Raw genomic sequence first — 15,921 nt, forward strand, 5'->3', positions numbered from 1 at the left:
TCAGTATCTCCTTATCTAATTTCTCCATAATAAATTTCTTGTTAACAAATTATATTACCATAGATGTTTTTAGGAGCCTATCCCTCAGAATTGAGGAGTTACTATACAGTTTGGTTATACTGATTTATTATACTGATTGTTTTTAGTAACATATGGAGAGAGAGTTAAATAATTGTTTGCTTTTGGAGTTGCGGTGAACTAAAACTGTATTTTATACAATATAAGTCCCGCTCAATCTCTAACTTGTTTCTTAGCACACACACCTTAAATTTTATAAAGTCCATTAAGATTTTGATTTTTAGTACAATACTTACTCTAATTCAATCTCAAACATTATTGTTGTATTTCATTTAACTCTGTTTTGAAAGTATTTCAGATATTTGCATTATTGTTTTAATGATACTCTTAAAACATACTGAAAATACCACAGATGACATTTGGATCTGACTGTTCTAGCTCTTTCCAATTAGAAATATTTCTCTACATACTTTTTGCAGAAGTGGATATCAAAGGTACATGCTTTCAAAGCAAGGTAACAGAAATTAGAAATTGGTATGAAGATGCAACAATGGGCTAACAACATTGAGTACATAAACTAGAGTCAGGATTGAAAATAATACACAGAATACCCTGACCATGGAAATGGTTATGATATTTATTTATTTATTTGGAGATGGAGTTTCACTCTTGTTGCCCAGGCTGGAGTGCAGTGGCACGATCTCGGCTCACAGCAACCTCCGGCTCCCGTGTTCAAGCGATTCTCCTGTCTCAGCCTCCCAAGTAGCTGGGATTACAGTCATGTGCCATCACACCCAGCTAATTTTGTATTTTTAGTAGAGACAGAGTTTCTCCATGTTGGTCAGGCTGGTCTCGAACTTCTGACCTCAGGTGATCCGCCCACCTCAGCCTCCCAAAGTGCTGGGATTACAGGCGTGAGCCACCGCACCCGGCCGATCTTTATTTTTATATTCTAGCAATGTTATACTTCCTCAAGAGGCCAGTTCTTACTAAATCATAGTATTATTTGTGTGAGAACTACAAGAAGTTTACATTTCTGAGCTCAGAGAAGTTATACAGGACCACAGTTTCTTATGTGAAAAAAACATTTAGAACCAAATATGTTTTAGATTTCAAAACTTGCTGGATTTAAATAAAAGTAATACTGTTTTGATACCTTTTATTATATAGTAACCCCAGCATGGCTTAGGGCAGAATCTGCACATTAATATTTTTGCAGTAAGACATATACATATTCACACAAAGTGAGGAACATAAGGCAGCTAATCTCATCTCAATTCTGGGTTTTGCTGACAAATGAGTTAAGAAAAAACAATTGGATTTCAGAACTTGTGGCATTTTAGAATTGCAAATAAGAGATGGTAGACCTGTGTACTAGTTAGAGGTGAGAAAAAAAACACACTTGGAACAAAAATTAAGAGCCATGGTCTTGGCTCTAAGTATAGTGAGAGTTAGGAGAAATTAGAGACTTCACTAAGAAAAGTTTTGAACGGGGGCTGAAGGAAGATTCATAGAAAAGTGTTTTCATTTGGAAATGAGCAAGACTAATGGCCATCCAGCCCAATTAGAACCCAGGTTCCTGTCGGAGGATTGTGGAATAAATAGAGTTCTGTGGGGACAGGGTGGGAAGATTATATAGAGGGTTTGAATGTCAAATATGAGAATTGTAATACTCTGTCAGAATTCACGAAACTTTTTTGATTAAAGAAGCAATGTGAAAAATAGCAGGCTTCCTGTCGAATGAATATGGGGTTAAAAGGAAACATAGTAGTGTCAAAAGACAAAATTGCAACAATTCAAAAGATCTAATTGACTTTTATTAGTGACTCATGAATTAGTGGCGTTTCTTCCAAAGATCTAGCAAAGGCTCTCCAATGAATTATGCTTAAGAGGTTGGCTTCATAGGCAGAAAAGGGCTGAAGAAAGCAGAAACAGGGAACAAAAAGCTGATTGGTTGTTTCAAAGTTACTTTCCTTATAGGATTAAAGTAGAAAGGACTTCTTTATCATGCCAGCTCAGGGAAACTGGGCCCCTTCTGATTGGCTGCTGTGAATCTCCTGCTTTTGTTTGTTTGTTTTTCTTCAGAAAACTGGCCCCTTTCAATGTTCAGTTTGACTGTGTGTCACCTAGCATAAGTGACTCCATTCTGGTTTGGTCTGGTTTCTTGGGCCTACTGCAGGAGCTCAGTCCAAATCAATGTCCTCATATAAATTTTATTGAACAGTAGTCAAAGTTGATCTCAAGATTTCTAGGCTGAGAGCCCGGAAAAGAGTGGTCTGATGGGGAAAAAAGCAGAATTGAAAAGTGCTTCTTGGTGGAAGAGTTTAGAACATATTGCTTAATGGGAAATTCAAGTGGAAATATTTCAAAGCAAAGGTACAGGTTATATGTATTCAGGATTAGAATGGAAAAATCACTGAATTGTAAGCAGGTATATGGAAAATCTCTCTCTCTCTCTCTCTTTTTAAGTTGAGGCAAGGTCTCTCTCTGTCATCCAGGCTGGAGTGCAGTGGCGTGATCACAGCTCGCTGACCTCAGCCTCCCAGGCTCAAGCAATCTTCCCACCTCAGCCTCCCGAGCAGCTGGGACCACAAGCATATGTTACCATGCCCAGCTAATTTTTTAATTTTTTTGTACAGACAGTGTCTTGCTATGTTGCCTAGGCTGGTCTTGAACTTCTGGGCTCAAGTGAACTGGCTGCCTCAGCCTCCCGAAGTGCTAGGATTGTAGGCATGAGACACTGCACCTAGCCACAAAGCTTTAAACTTAGAGACCTGAAAAACTATCAAGTATTTTCTGTTGTGTTATAAAATCTAAATAACTTTGAAGACCATGAAATAGCTAACATCATGAAAGTGAGCAGGTTGTTTACACAGGAAGGTTTCCCTTAAGGTATATAGGCAAGGTAGCCCGAGTTGGGTAAGCTGAGGGGACCCTGATCAATATTCAAAATTTAAAAAAGTTTACTGTGGGATGTACTGTTCTACCCTTGGGTGAAGAGGTTCTGGAATAGGTGCATGTTTTGGAGAAATCTAGAAATAACTCACACTCTCTTCTATTTCTGTGAGGCCTTAACACCCTGGTTGCTCTTTCCTTCACTGAAATGAGGGAGGTATGCTTGCCCCTGAGGGCAAATGTCTCTGTTGGGGAGGAGAATGTAAACATCATGGATTCAGGTGTCCCAGCCATTCATCCTTCATGAGATAACCTGGGTAGACTTATCCCTGATCAACTCTTTATCTCTGTGTTTGTTGACTCTGAGCATAGAGATTTCCTGGAGGCCCTAGAAAACAAGGAAGCACCACTTTGAGAGGCTGTGGTTTCCTCTGCTTTGATTTCTCCACCAGTTCCCTCCCATGTGCTTTCTCGCTTCCTGTAGTTTCTGAAAGTTTCTGGTCTACTGATGGAATCTCACCTTGGCTTTCTGTGTTATTGTTTCCTTCTTAAAAGTATATAGATTATATTAATTATGTGTGTGTAGGATGAAGGTGGGACATGTGTATTACCACTTCAGAAGGGTTTTGTGTTGAAGGGTAGGCAGATGCATGTATTCAGTTTGCCATATTGAACCTAACACGATGACTAAATTTCAAACCCTGTAATCAGAACCTGTAGCCCACATAAGAAATTGTCCTTATTAAAATAAAGGAACATTATTAACTAAGAATTCACCATAATCTTGGTTTTCCATAGTTTCTTTTGAGAGTATAAATTTTGTCACATGTCTGAAATCTTTACACGGAAGCTCTGACTCCTGGCCCTTTGGTTGGAGCCCACTTCCACCTGTGAGCTTTGAGTTTATAACAACGTACCTGTAGCTATACAAAAGGCAGGAGGAAGATTGGATTTCAGGATAATGAATAGACTCAGAACTTAAGGTTGACCCGACATGGAACTAGCACTTTACAGAACAGAGAAGTACTTTTTTTTTTAATATCTAAAGTTTTAGACTTATTTAACATTTCATAGGGACATTTCAGATTACACATATCTAGTATAAAAACAATGTTTTATACTTGTCTTAGTGCTTAAGATGTATAGTCCTTATAAACAATAATAGATACATTGTTGAAGAATGTATCTATTGGATACATTCCATTGGAGCATTGAGAAGATTTAAATTTTATTTCTATACTGTATATTAGACTCTAAGCTTAAGTGAGCTTAATATTAGAAAAAATATATGATAGTATTCATAGCAATATAATAATTGTTGCAGGAAGTCAGGGACCCCGAATGGAGGGACTGGCTGGAGCCATGGCAGAGGAACATAAATTGTGAAGATTTCATGGGCATTTATCACTTCCCAAATAATACTTCCATAATTTCTTACATCAGTCTTTATTTTAATCTCTTAATCCTGTTGTCTTTGTAAGCTGAGGACGTATGTCACGTCAGGACCACTGTGATGATTGTGTTAACTGTACAAATTGATTGTAAAATGTGTGTTTGAACAATGTGAGATCAGTGCACCTTGAAAAAGAACAGAATAACAGCGATTTTTAGGGAACAAGGGAAGACACCCATAAGGTCTGACTGCCTGCAGGGTCGGGCAAAAAAACCATATTTTTTTTCTTGCAGAGAGCCTATAAACGGACGTGCAAGTAGGAGAGATATCACTAAATTCTTTTCCTAGCAAATAATATTAATATTAAGACCCTAGGAAAAGAATTGCATTCCTTGGCGAAGGTCTATAAACGGCCACTGTGGGAGTGTCTGTCTTATGTGGTTGAGATAAGGACTGAAATATGCCCTGGTCTCCTGCAGTACCCTCAGGTTTATTAGGGTGGGGAAAAAACCCCCCCTGGTAAATTTGAGGTCAGACCAGTTCTCTGTTCTCGAACCCTGTTTTCTGTGGTTTAAAATGTTTATCAAGACAATACGTGCACAGCTGAACATAGACCCTTATCAGTAGTTCTGTTTTGCCTTTTGTCCTGTTTCCTCAGAAGCATGTGATCTTTGTTCTCCTTTTTGCCCTTTGAAGCATGTGATCTTGTGACCTACTCCCTGTTCTTGCACCGCCTCCCCTTTTGAAATCCTTAATAAAACTTGCTGGTTTTGCAGCTCAAGTGGGCATCATGGTCCTACCGATATGTGATGTCACCCCTGGCGGCCCAGCTGTAAAATTCCTCTCTTTGTACTCTTTCTCTTTATTTCTCAGACTGGCCAACACTTAGGGAAAATAAAAGAACCTACATTGAAATATTGGGGATGGGTTCCCCCAATAAAATACTGGGGACGGGTTCCCCTGAGAAATAATCACACATATTTCAGCATATTAAAAATGTGTTGGGAGACAAGTATGTATTTGGATTTCAAATGGTATCTAATTATTCTCTTTAGTATCTAATCTAAATGTCCTGTTTTTTTTTTTTTGGAGATAGAGTTTCACTCCTGTTGCCCAGGCTGGAGTGGCAATGGGGCGATCTTGGCTCACCACAACCTCTGCCTCCTGTGTTCAAGTGATTCTCCTGCCTCAGCCTCCCAAGTAGCTGGGATTACAGGCATACATCACCACGCCTGGCTAATTTTTATTTTTTTTTATTATACTTTAAGTTCTAGGGTACATGTGCACAACATGTAAGTTTGTCACATATGTATACATGTACCGTGTTGGTTTGCTGTACCCATTAACTCGTCATTTACATGAGGTATTTCTCCTAATGCTACCCCTCCCCCATCACACCACCACATGACAGGCCCCGGTGTGTGATGTTCCCCACCCTGTGTCCAAGTGTTCTCATTGTTCAATTCGCACCTATGAGTGAGAACATGTGGTGTTTGGTTTTCTGTCCTTGCAATAGTTTGCTGAGAATGATGGTTTCCAGCTTCATCCATGTCCCTGCAAAGGACGTGAACTCATCCTTTTTTATGGCTGCATAGTATTCCATGGTGTATATGTGCCACATTTTCTTAATCCAGTCTATCATTGATGGACATTTGGGTTGGTTCCAAGTCTTTGCTATTGTGAATAGTGCTGCAATAAACATGTATCTGCATGTGTCTTTATAGTAGCATGATTTATAATCCTTTGGGAATATACCCAGTAATGGGATGGCTGGGTCAAATGGTATTTCTAGTTCTAGATCCTTGAGGAATCACCACACTTTCTTCCACAATGGTTGAACTAGTTTATACTCCCATCAACAGTGTAAAAGTGTTCCTATTTCTGCACATCCTCTCCTGCATCTATTGTTTCCTGACTTTTTAATGATCGCCATTCTAACTGGTGTGAGGTGATATCTCATTGTGGTTTTGATTTGCATTTCTCTGACGACCAGTGATGATGAGCATTTTTTTTTCATGTGTCTGTTGGCTGCATAAATGTCTTCTTTTGAAAAGTGTCTGTTCATATCCTTTGCCCACTTTTTGATGGGGTTGTTTAATTTTTTTCTGTAAATTTAAGTTCTTTGTAGATTCTGGATATTAGCCCTTTGTCAGATGGGTAGATTGCAAAATTTTTCTCCCATTCTGTAGGTTGCCTGCTTACTCTGATGGTAGTTTCTTTTGCTGTGCAGAAGCTCTTTAGTTTAATTAGATACCATTTGTCTATTTTGTCTTTTGTTACCATTGCTTTTGGTGTTTTAGTCATTAAGTCCTTGCCCATGCCTATGTCCTGAATGGTATTGCCTAGGTTTTCCTCTAGGGTTTTTATGGTTTTAGGTCTTATATTTAAGTCTTTAATTCATCTTGAATTAATTTTCATATAAGGTATAAGGTATAAGGAAGGGATCTAGTTTCAGCTTTCTGCATATGGCTAGCCAGTTTTCCCAGTACCATTAAATAGGGAATCCTTTCCCCATTTCTTCTTTTTGTAAGGTTTGTCAAAGATCAGATGGTTGTAGATGTGTGGTATTATTTCTGAGGCCTCTGTTCTGTTCCACTGGTGTATATCTCTGTTTTGGTACCAGTACCATGCTGTTTTGGTTATTGTAGCCTTGTAGTATAGTTTGAAGTCAGGTAGCGTGATGACTCCAGCTTCATTTTTTTTGCTTAGGATTCTCTTGGCAATGCGGGATCTTTTTTTGGTTCCATATGAACTTTAAAGTACTTTTTTCCAATTCTGTGAAGAAAGTCCTTGGCAGCTTGATGGGGATGGCATTGAATCTATGAATTACCTTGGGCAGTATGGCCGTTTTCACAATATTGATTCTTCCTATCCATGAGCATGGAATGTTCCTCCATTTATTTGTGTCCTTTGCTAAAGTTGTTTATCAGCTTAAGGAGATTTTGGGCTGAGACAGTGGGGTTTTCTAAATATACAATCATGTCATCTGCAAACAGAGAGAATTTGACTTCCTTCTTTTCCTAATTGAATATCCTTTATTTCTTTCTCTTGCCTATTTGCCCTGGCCAGAACTTCCAACATTATGTTGAAAATTAGTGGTGAGAGAGGGCATCCCTGTCTTGTGCCAGTTTTCAAAGGGAATGCTTCCAGTTTTTGCCCATTCAGTGTGATATTGGCTGTGGGTTTGTCATAGATAGCTCTTATTATTTTGAGATACATTCCATCAGTACCTAATTTATTGAGAGTTTTTAGCATGAAGGGCTGTTGGAATTTTGTCAAAGGCCTTTTCTGCATGTATTGAGATAATCGTGTCGTTTTTGTCTTTGGTTCTGTTTATGTGATGGATACATTTAATGATTCGCGTATATTGAACCAGCCTTGCATCCCAGGGATGACGCCAACTTGATCGTGTTGGATAAGCTTTTTGATGTGCTGCTGGATTCAGTTTGGCAGTATTTCATTGAGGATTTTTGCATCGATGTTCTTCAGGGATATTGGTCTAAAATTCTCTTTTTTTTCTTGTGTCTGCCAGCCTTTAGTATCAGGATGATGCTGGCCTCATAAAATGAGTTAGAGAGGATTCCCTCTTTCTCTATTGATTGGAATAGTTTCAGAAGGAATGGTACCAGCTGCTTCTTGTACCTCTGGTACAATTTGGCCGTGAATCCATCTGGTCCTGGACTTTTTTTGGTTGGTAGGCTATTAATTATTGCCTCAATTTCTGAGCCTATTATTGATCTATTCAGCTATTCAACTTCTTCCTGGTTTAGTCATGGGAGGCTGTAGGTCTCCAGGAATGTATCAATATCTTCTAGATTTTCTACTTTATTTGCATAGAGGTGTTTGTAGTATTCTCTGATGGTAGTTTGTATTTTTGTGGGATCAGTGGTGATATCCCCTTTATCATTTTTATTACATCTATTTGATTCTTCTGTCCTTTCTTCTTTATTAGTCTTGCTAGTCGTCTATCAATTTTGTTGATCTTTTCAAAAAACCAGCTCCTGGATTCATTGATTTTTTGAAGGGTTTTTTGTTTCTCTATCTCCTTCAGTTCTGCTCTGATCTTAGTTATTTATTGCCTTCTCCTAGCTTTTGAATGTGTTTGCTCTTGCTTCTCTAGTTCTTTTAATTGTGATGTTAGGGTGTCGATTTTGGATCTTTCCCAGTTTCTCCAATAGGCATTTAGTGCTATAAATTTCCCTCTACATACGGCTTTAAGTGTATCCCAGAGATTCTGTTACGTTGTGTCTTTGTTCTCGTTGGTTTCAAAGAACATCTTTATTTCTGCCTTCATTTCGTTATGTACCCAGTAGTCATTCAGGAGTAGGTTCTTCAGTTTCCATGTAGTTTTGCGGTTTTGAGTGAGTTTGTTGATCCTGAGTTGTAAGTTGATGGCACTGTGGTCTCAGAGACAGTTTGTTGTGATTGTTGTTCTTTTACATTTGCTGAGGAGTGCTTTACTTCCATGTATGTGGTCAATTTTGTAATAAGTGCGATGTGTTGCTGAGAAGAATGTATATTCTGTTGATTTGGGGTGTAGAGTTCTGTAGATGTCTATTACATGCAATTGTTCCAGAGCTGAGTTCACATCCTGGATATCCTTGTTACCCTTCTGTCTTGTTGATCTGTCTAATATTGACCGTGGGGTGTTAAAGTCTCCCATTATTATTGTGTGGGAGTCTAAGTCTCTTTGTAAGTCTCTAAGGACTTGCTTTATGAATCTGGGTGCTCCTGTATTGGGTGCACATATCATATATTTTGGATAGTTAGGTGTTCTTGTTGAACTGATCCCTTTACCATTATGTAATGGCCGCCTTTGTCTCTTTTGATCTTTGTTGGTTTAAAGTCTGTTTTATCAGAGACTAGGATTGCAACCCCTGCTTTTTTTTGTTTTCCATTTGCTTGGTAGATCTTCCTCCATCCCTTTATTTTGAGCCTATGTGCGTCTCTGCATGTGAGATGGGTCTCCTGAGTACAGCATACTGATGGGTCTTGACTCTTTATCCAGTTTGCCAGTCTGTGTCTTTTAATTGCGGCATTTAGCCCATTTACATTTAAGGTTAATATTGTTATGTGTGAATTTGATCCTGTCATTATGATGCTCTCTGGTTATTTTGCCTGTTAATTGATGCAGTTTCTTCCTAGCATCGATGGTCTTTCCATCTGGCATGTTTTTGGAGTGGCTTGTACTGGTTGTTCCTTTCCATGTTTAGTGCTTCCTTCAGGAGCTCTTGTAAGGCAGGCCTGGTGGTGATAAAATCTCTCAGCATTTGCTTGTCAGTAAAGGATTTTATTTCTCCTTCACTTATGAAGCTTAGTTTGGCTGGATATGTAATTCTGGGTTGAAAATTCTTTTCTTTACGAATGGCGAATATTGGCCCCCACTCTCTTCTGGCTTGTATGGTTTCTGCCGAGAGGTCTGCTGTTAGTCTGATGGGCTTCCCTTTGTGGGTAACCCGACCTTTCTCTCTGGCTGCTGTTAATATTTTTTCCTTCATTTCAACCTTGGTGAATTTGACAGTTACGTGTCTTGAGGTTGCTCTTTTCGAGGAGTATCTTTGTGGTGTTCTCTGTATTTCCTGAATTTGAACGTTGGCCTGCCTTGCTAGGTTGGGGAAGTTCTCCTGGATAATATCCTGAAGCGTGTTTTCCACTTGGTTCCATTCTCTATCCCTTTCAGGTACACGAATCAAACGTAGATTTCGTCTGTTCACATAGTCCCATATTTCTTGGAGGCCTTGTTCGTTTCTTTTTACTCTTTTTTCTCTAAATATCTCTTCTCACTTCATTTCATTCATTTGATCTTCAATCACTGATACCCTTTCTTCCACTTGATCGAATTGGCTACTGAAGCTTGTGCATGTGTCATGTAGTTCTTGTGCCATGGTTTTCAGCTCCATCAGATCAGTTGAGGTCTTCTCTACACTGTTTATTCTAGTTAGCCATTCATATAATCTTTTTTCAAAGTTTTTAGCTTCCTTGCAATGGATTCTAGCATCCTCCTTTAGCTCGGATAATTTTGTTATTACCAACTTTCTGAAGCCTACTTCTTTGAACTCGTCAAAGTCATTCTCCATCCAGCTTTTTTCTGTTGCTGGTGAGGAGCTGCGGTTCTTTGGAGAAGGGGCATTCCTGTTTTTAGAACTTTCAGCTTTTCTGCTCTGGTTTCTCCCCGTCTTTGTGGCTTTACCTACCTTTGGTCTTGATGATGGTGACCTACAGATGGGGTTTTGGTGTGGATGTCCTTTTCGTTGATGTCGATGCTATTCCTTTCTGTTTGTTAGTTTTCCTTCTAACAGTCAGGCCCCTCAGCTGCAGCTCTGTTGGAGTTTGCTGCAGGTCCACTCCAGACCCTGTTTCCCTGGGTATCACCAGTGGAGGCTGCAGAACAGCAAATATTGCAGAACAACAAATACTGCTGCCTGAACCTTCCTCTGGAAGCTTTGACTCAGAGGGGCACCCAGCTGTATGAGGTGTCAGTCAGCCCCTACTCGGACGTGTCTCCAAGTTAGGCTACATGGGGTCAGGGACCCACTTGAGGAGGCAGTTTGTCTGTTCTTAGAGGGCAAACACTGTGCTGGCAGAACCACTGCCCTCTTCAGAGCTGTTGGACTGGGATGTTTAACTCTGCAGAAGTTTCAGCTGCATTTTTTTCACCTATGCCATGCCCCCACAAGTGGAGTCTACAGAAGCAGGGGTCCTCCTTGAGCTGTGGTGGGCTCCACCTATAGCTTCCTGGCTGCTTTGTTTACCTACTCAAGCCTCCACAATGGTGGACCCCCTTCGCCCAGCCAGGCTTGCTGCCGTGCAGTTCGATCTCGGACTGCTGTTCTAACAGTGAGCAAGGCTCCATGGCCATGGGACCCGCTGAGCAAGGTGCAGGATATAATCTCCTGGTGTGCCGTTTGCCAAGACCAGTGGAAAAGCACAGTATTTAGGTGACAGTGTCCCAATTTTTCTGGTACAGTCTGTCACGGCTTCCCTTGGCTAGGAAAGGGAAATCCCCTGACCCCTTGCACTTCTTGGGTGAAGCGATGCCCCACCCTGCTTCAGCTCGCTTTCCGTGGGCTGCATCCACTGTCCGACCATTCCCAATGAGGTGAACCGATTATCTCAGTTGGAAATGCAGAAATCACCCATCTTCTGCGTTGATCATGCTGGGAGCTGAAGACCGGAGCTGTTCGTATTCGGCTGTCTTGGAATGGACCCTTAATTTTTGTATTTTTTAGTAGAGACGGGTTTCTGCATGTTGGTCATGCTGGTCTCAAACTCCAAACCTCACGGAATCCCTCCCCTCAGCCTCCCAAATTGCTGGGATTACAGGCATGAGCCACTGCACCCGGCCTATGTCCTGTTATTGAGTATGTCCTTATGTTTCATTTCTTTTTCTTTTAGGTCTCTTTTATTCAAAACCTTGTATTTTGTGTGGAAAGAGTTTACCGTGTGCCTGACTTTGGTGTCTGGGAAAGAGGAAGCAAATATAATAATGGCAGCACAGAGCTACATTCGAGGTAATTTGCTGATTTCTGAGGTTTTTTTTTAAATTAAATGTATGGAATTTGAATATGAAGAAATACTGAAGCATTAGATTGGAACTGTGATTCATATGTTAATTTGTAGCAATTTTTTTCTACCTATGATGCAGATGGAAGTCACTTAAAATTAACACAAAAGAGCCCATCCTCAGTACCCATAAACAGATGCAAGAAAGAAGTAGGTGTCTTTCCCAACCTCCCAAGGTGTCAGTACATGCATGTCAGCCTTCATCATTAATCCACAGCTTGGCCTTTCTGCTCAACCAAGTCATTTTCTTTTTCCTCTTTGAAATTACCTCATTTGAAATGTCAAGTACATTAAAATTTTCAAACACCAGTTGTATATGCACTGAATATAAAATTTCCTTCCATGTTATAGAGCTGATTTTTATCCTGACCACGGATGCTTACACTGTTCACATAAAACTTAACATTCATTGTTATCAGTAAGGTGTGTGATCAACATCTTGAGCTGTGGTTTAGTGCGTTTGAATAAGCAACAATAGCTGATAACTGATGTTAGTAGTTTATGAATTTCTTTTAATCCTTAGGGTTAAGGAAGTAGCTTTAGTGACTGATTGTACCTTTCCTAAATCCTAGTTTTATGCCTAGGAGATCATATTTTAATAACAAAATAATATAGTTCAATAAGTCCTATCCATGTTGCACTAAAAGATGTAAGAATTTAAGCTAAAAGTTATCACTGTCAGTTTGGATTATTGGGACTTAAATTAAGTAAAGAAACAGTCTAGAGGCTGGGCACGGTGGCTCACGCCTGTAATCCCGGCACTTTGGGAGGCCAAGGTGGGCAGATCATGAGGCCAGGAGTTTAAGACCAGCGTGGCCAACATGGTGAAACTCCGTCTTTACCAAAAATACAAAAAGTAGCTGGGCATGGTGGTGCGTGCCTGTAATCCCAGCAGCTGGGGAGGCTGAGGCAGGAGAATGGCTTGAACCCAGGAGGCGGAGGTTGCAGTGAACCAAGATTGTGCCACTGCACTCCAGCCTGGGTGACAGAGAGCAAGACTCCGTCTCAAAAAAAAAAAAAAAAAGAAACACTGTAGAAAACACTGGTTGAGAGGAACCCAAAGTGTTCTCTATTTTGTGATAGACTAATCACACACACAAAAATAAGATGACATAAGATATTTAGTAAACCAAAAACCAGCTCCAGATCACTAGCTGTGTAACCCTCAACAAGTTATGTGACCTTTTTATGATTCAGTTTTCTCATCTGTAAAATAAAGATAATAATTTCTACTATATGTCCTTGTTATAATAATTGTTGTCATTGTTGTAATAGTATATATAAAGCATTTGAATGCCTAGCATAAGAACTAGAATGCTAGTGTACTTACACATTTAGGAACATTTTAATAAAAAATAAAAAATATTTAAATTAAAAGGACTTTCGGATTAATCCTTAACTAACATGGAAACCTTTTTCTTTAGGTTTTGTGATTCATATGAGGAATTTTTACAGTATAGACCAGAATAGTATCAATCAATGAAAAAGTCAGTGAAGTAGAGGAATAATTTGTGGTAAAGCTCATTTCAGACATTAAACAGATTCTGGCAAATACTAAAATTAAATAGATGATGTTATAATTCAGCCCTCATCCAAATTAAGTTCTCAACATTCCAGATTATCACTCAAATTATAAGAAATTTGATCTGATACGATGATTTTTAAAATTTACCTTTTCAGTACATATGATTATCAGATATCTTCCTTGTTTCTTAATAAGCATTTAATATATGTCAGTCTGACCCCGTTGCCATATTTTCAGCATGAAATATTTGGAATAGAAGTTTTTCTGTTTATAAAAACTGTAGTAGGCCAGGTGCAGTGGCTCACAGCTGTAATCCAACACTTTGGGAGGCTGAGGCGGGCAGATCACCTGACACCGGGGGTTTGAGATCAGTCTGACCAACATGGTGACACCCTGTCTCTACTTAAAAAAAAATACAAAAATTAGCCTGGCATGGTGGCATGTGCCTGTAATCCTAGCTACTTGGGAGGCTGGGGCAGGAGAATCTCTTGAACCTGGGAGGTGGAGGTTGCAGTGAGCCGAGATCGTGCCGCTGCACTCCAGCCTGGGTGACATAATGAGACTCCATCACAAAAAGAAAGAAAAAAAAACGCTAACTTGTAGTAAACTCAGAAAGAACCTTAAATAAAAGTTACTACTGACCCTAGAAAGTGAGGATGTCAGAAGGTCCCTGGTGACAAAACAGGCTCCAACTTGTATTCCTATAATTGAGGTGGCAGTCTTTAAATTGATTCATTAAGGTTTTTATTTGAAGGCTTGAAAAATCATTATGTGATTTTTTTTTTGCCATCGTTTGCGTGCAAAATTAATCTTAATTGTAGTAGGCCGATTTTGTTCAAATGGATGAGAGATGAAGTTTGTCGTTTAAGTTTGGATGATGGGTTTTATACTTTATTTGACATTGATGTTCTACTTGTCCATGGTATAACACTTTAAAATTCCCCAAAATAACTTTAACCTTAATTTTTTATTTGAAAGTTTCCAAGGTCAGGTCTTCACAAGCCTGTTTTGAATCTATCACCTCTGATGTCCAAAGGATACATTTTGAAACTGCGAGAGAATTGAACTCCATGTGCTCACGGAGGTAGTGATGGCTGTGGTAGTGGGCGGCCAGTATCTTTCTGTGCTTAGGCCTGTGTAGTGGAATGTAGAGCTGCTACTAGCCTGGGATCAAGTCACACCTCTTAGTCTGTCTCTGCTGTAGGATACCCCAGAACTATTTGGGATTAACTGGATCTATTCTTTACTGTTTAGTGCAGTATCCTTGTTATATCCTGAAACTGTTCTCATAATTTCAGACAGCTTGAATTAATACATAGTAATACTTGCCATAAGTACTTACACTTCCCTTTGTAGTCTGACACTTTCTCTGCCACTCTCCTTTCTCTGTGCTATACAGTCATCTGTACCAGGAGTCAGAGAGAGAACAGAGCATAATCTGAGTGTTGCCTTGGTGCTCACTAGGGCCTCAGCTGAAGTGACTGGCTCTTCCTTTCCTTGCCACACTGAGTACATCCCTTCTAAGCTGTGAATCCATTTTGTCCTGGGCTTTTGTTGGTTGGTAGGCTTTTATTGGTTATTGGCTGTTACGAGGATGATCCTGGCCTCATAAAGTGAGTTAGGGAGGAGTCCCTCTTTTCTGTTGTTTGGAATACTTTCAGAAGGAGTGGTACCAGCTCCACTTTGTACCTCTGGTAGAATTCAGGTGTGAATCCGTCTGGTCCTGGGCTTTTTTTGGTTGGTAGGCTATTAATTACTGCCTCAATTTCAGAACTTGTTATCAGTGTATTCAGGGATTCAACTTCTTCCTGGTTTAGTCTTGGGAGGGTGTATGTGTCCAGCAATTTATCCATTTCTTCTAGATTTTCTAGTTTATTTGCGTAGAGGTGTTTATGGTATTCTCTGATGGTAATTTCTATTTCTGTGGGATCAGTGATGATATCTCCTTTATCATTTTTTATTGTGTCTATTTGATTCTTCTCTCTTTTCTTCTTTATTAGTCTTGGTAGTGGTCTATTTCATTAATCTTTTCAAAAAACCAGCTCTTGGATTCCTTGATTTTTTTGAAGGGTTTTTTGTGTCTCTATCTCCTTCAGTTCTGCTCTGATCTTAGTTATTTCTTGTCTTCTGCTAGCTTTTGAATTTGTTTGCTCTTGCTTCTCTAGTTCTTTTAATTGTGAAGTTAGGGCGTCGATTTTAGATCTTTCCCACTTTCTCCTGTGGGCATTTAGTGCTATAAATTTTCCTCTAAACACGGCTTTAGCTGTGTCCCAGAGATTCTGGTACATTGTGTCTTTGTTCTCATTGGTTTCAAAGAACTTATTTATTTCTGCCTTCATTTCGTAATTTACCCAGTAGTCATTCAGGAGCAGGTTCTTCAGTTTCCATGTAGTTTTGTGGTTTTGAGTGAGTTTCTTAATCCTGAGTTCTAATTTGATTGCACTGTGGTTTGAGAGACAGTTTGTTATGATTGCCATTCTTTTGCATTTGCTGAGGAGTATTTTACTTCCAATTATGTGGTCAATTT

The 15,921-nt window shown here is 39.5% G+C and overlaps 1 protein-coding gene across 4 annotated transcripts in view; it reads left to right on the forward strand.

Moving 5' to 3' along the window:
- Positions 1-15,921, forward strand: part of PHKB (phosphorylase kinase regulatory subunit beta) — a 240,443-nt gene that overhangs the window by 74,011 nt on the left and 150,511 nt on the right. For all 4 annotated transcript variants that reach the window (XM_008973202.5, XM_003819794.6, XM_008973201.6 and 1 more), the window contains one exon: positions 11,702-11,817. In XM_008973202.5, the coding sequence (XP_008971450.3) occupies positions 11,702-11,817 (116 nt within the window). The remainder of the gene's footprint in view (positions 1-11,701; positions 11,818-15,921) is intronic.

This window comes from Pan paniscus, chromosome 18 (genome assembly GCF_029289425.2).
Source record: "Pan paniscus chromosome 18, NHGRI_mPanPan1-v2.0_pri, whole genome shotgun sequence".
Taxonomy (NCBI): Eukaryota; Metazoa; Chordata; class Mammalia; order Primates; family Hominidae; genus Pan; species Pan paniscus.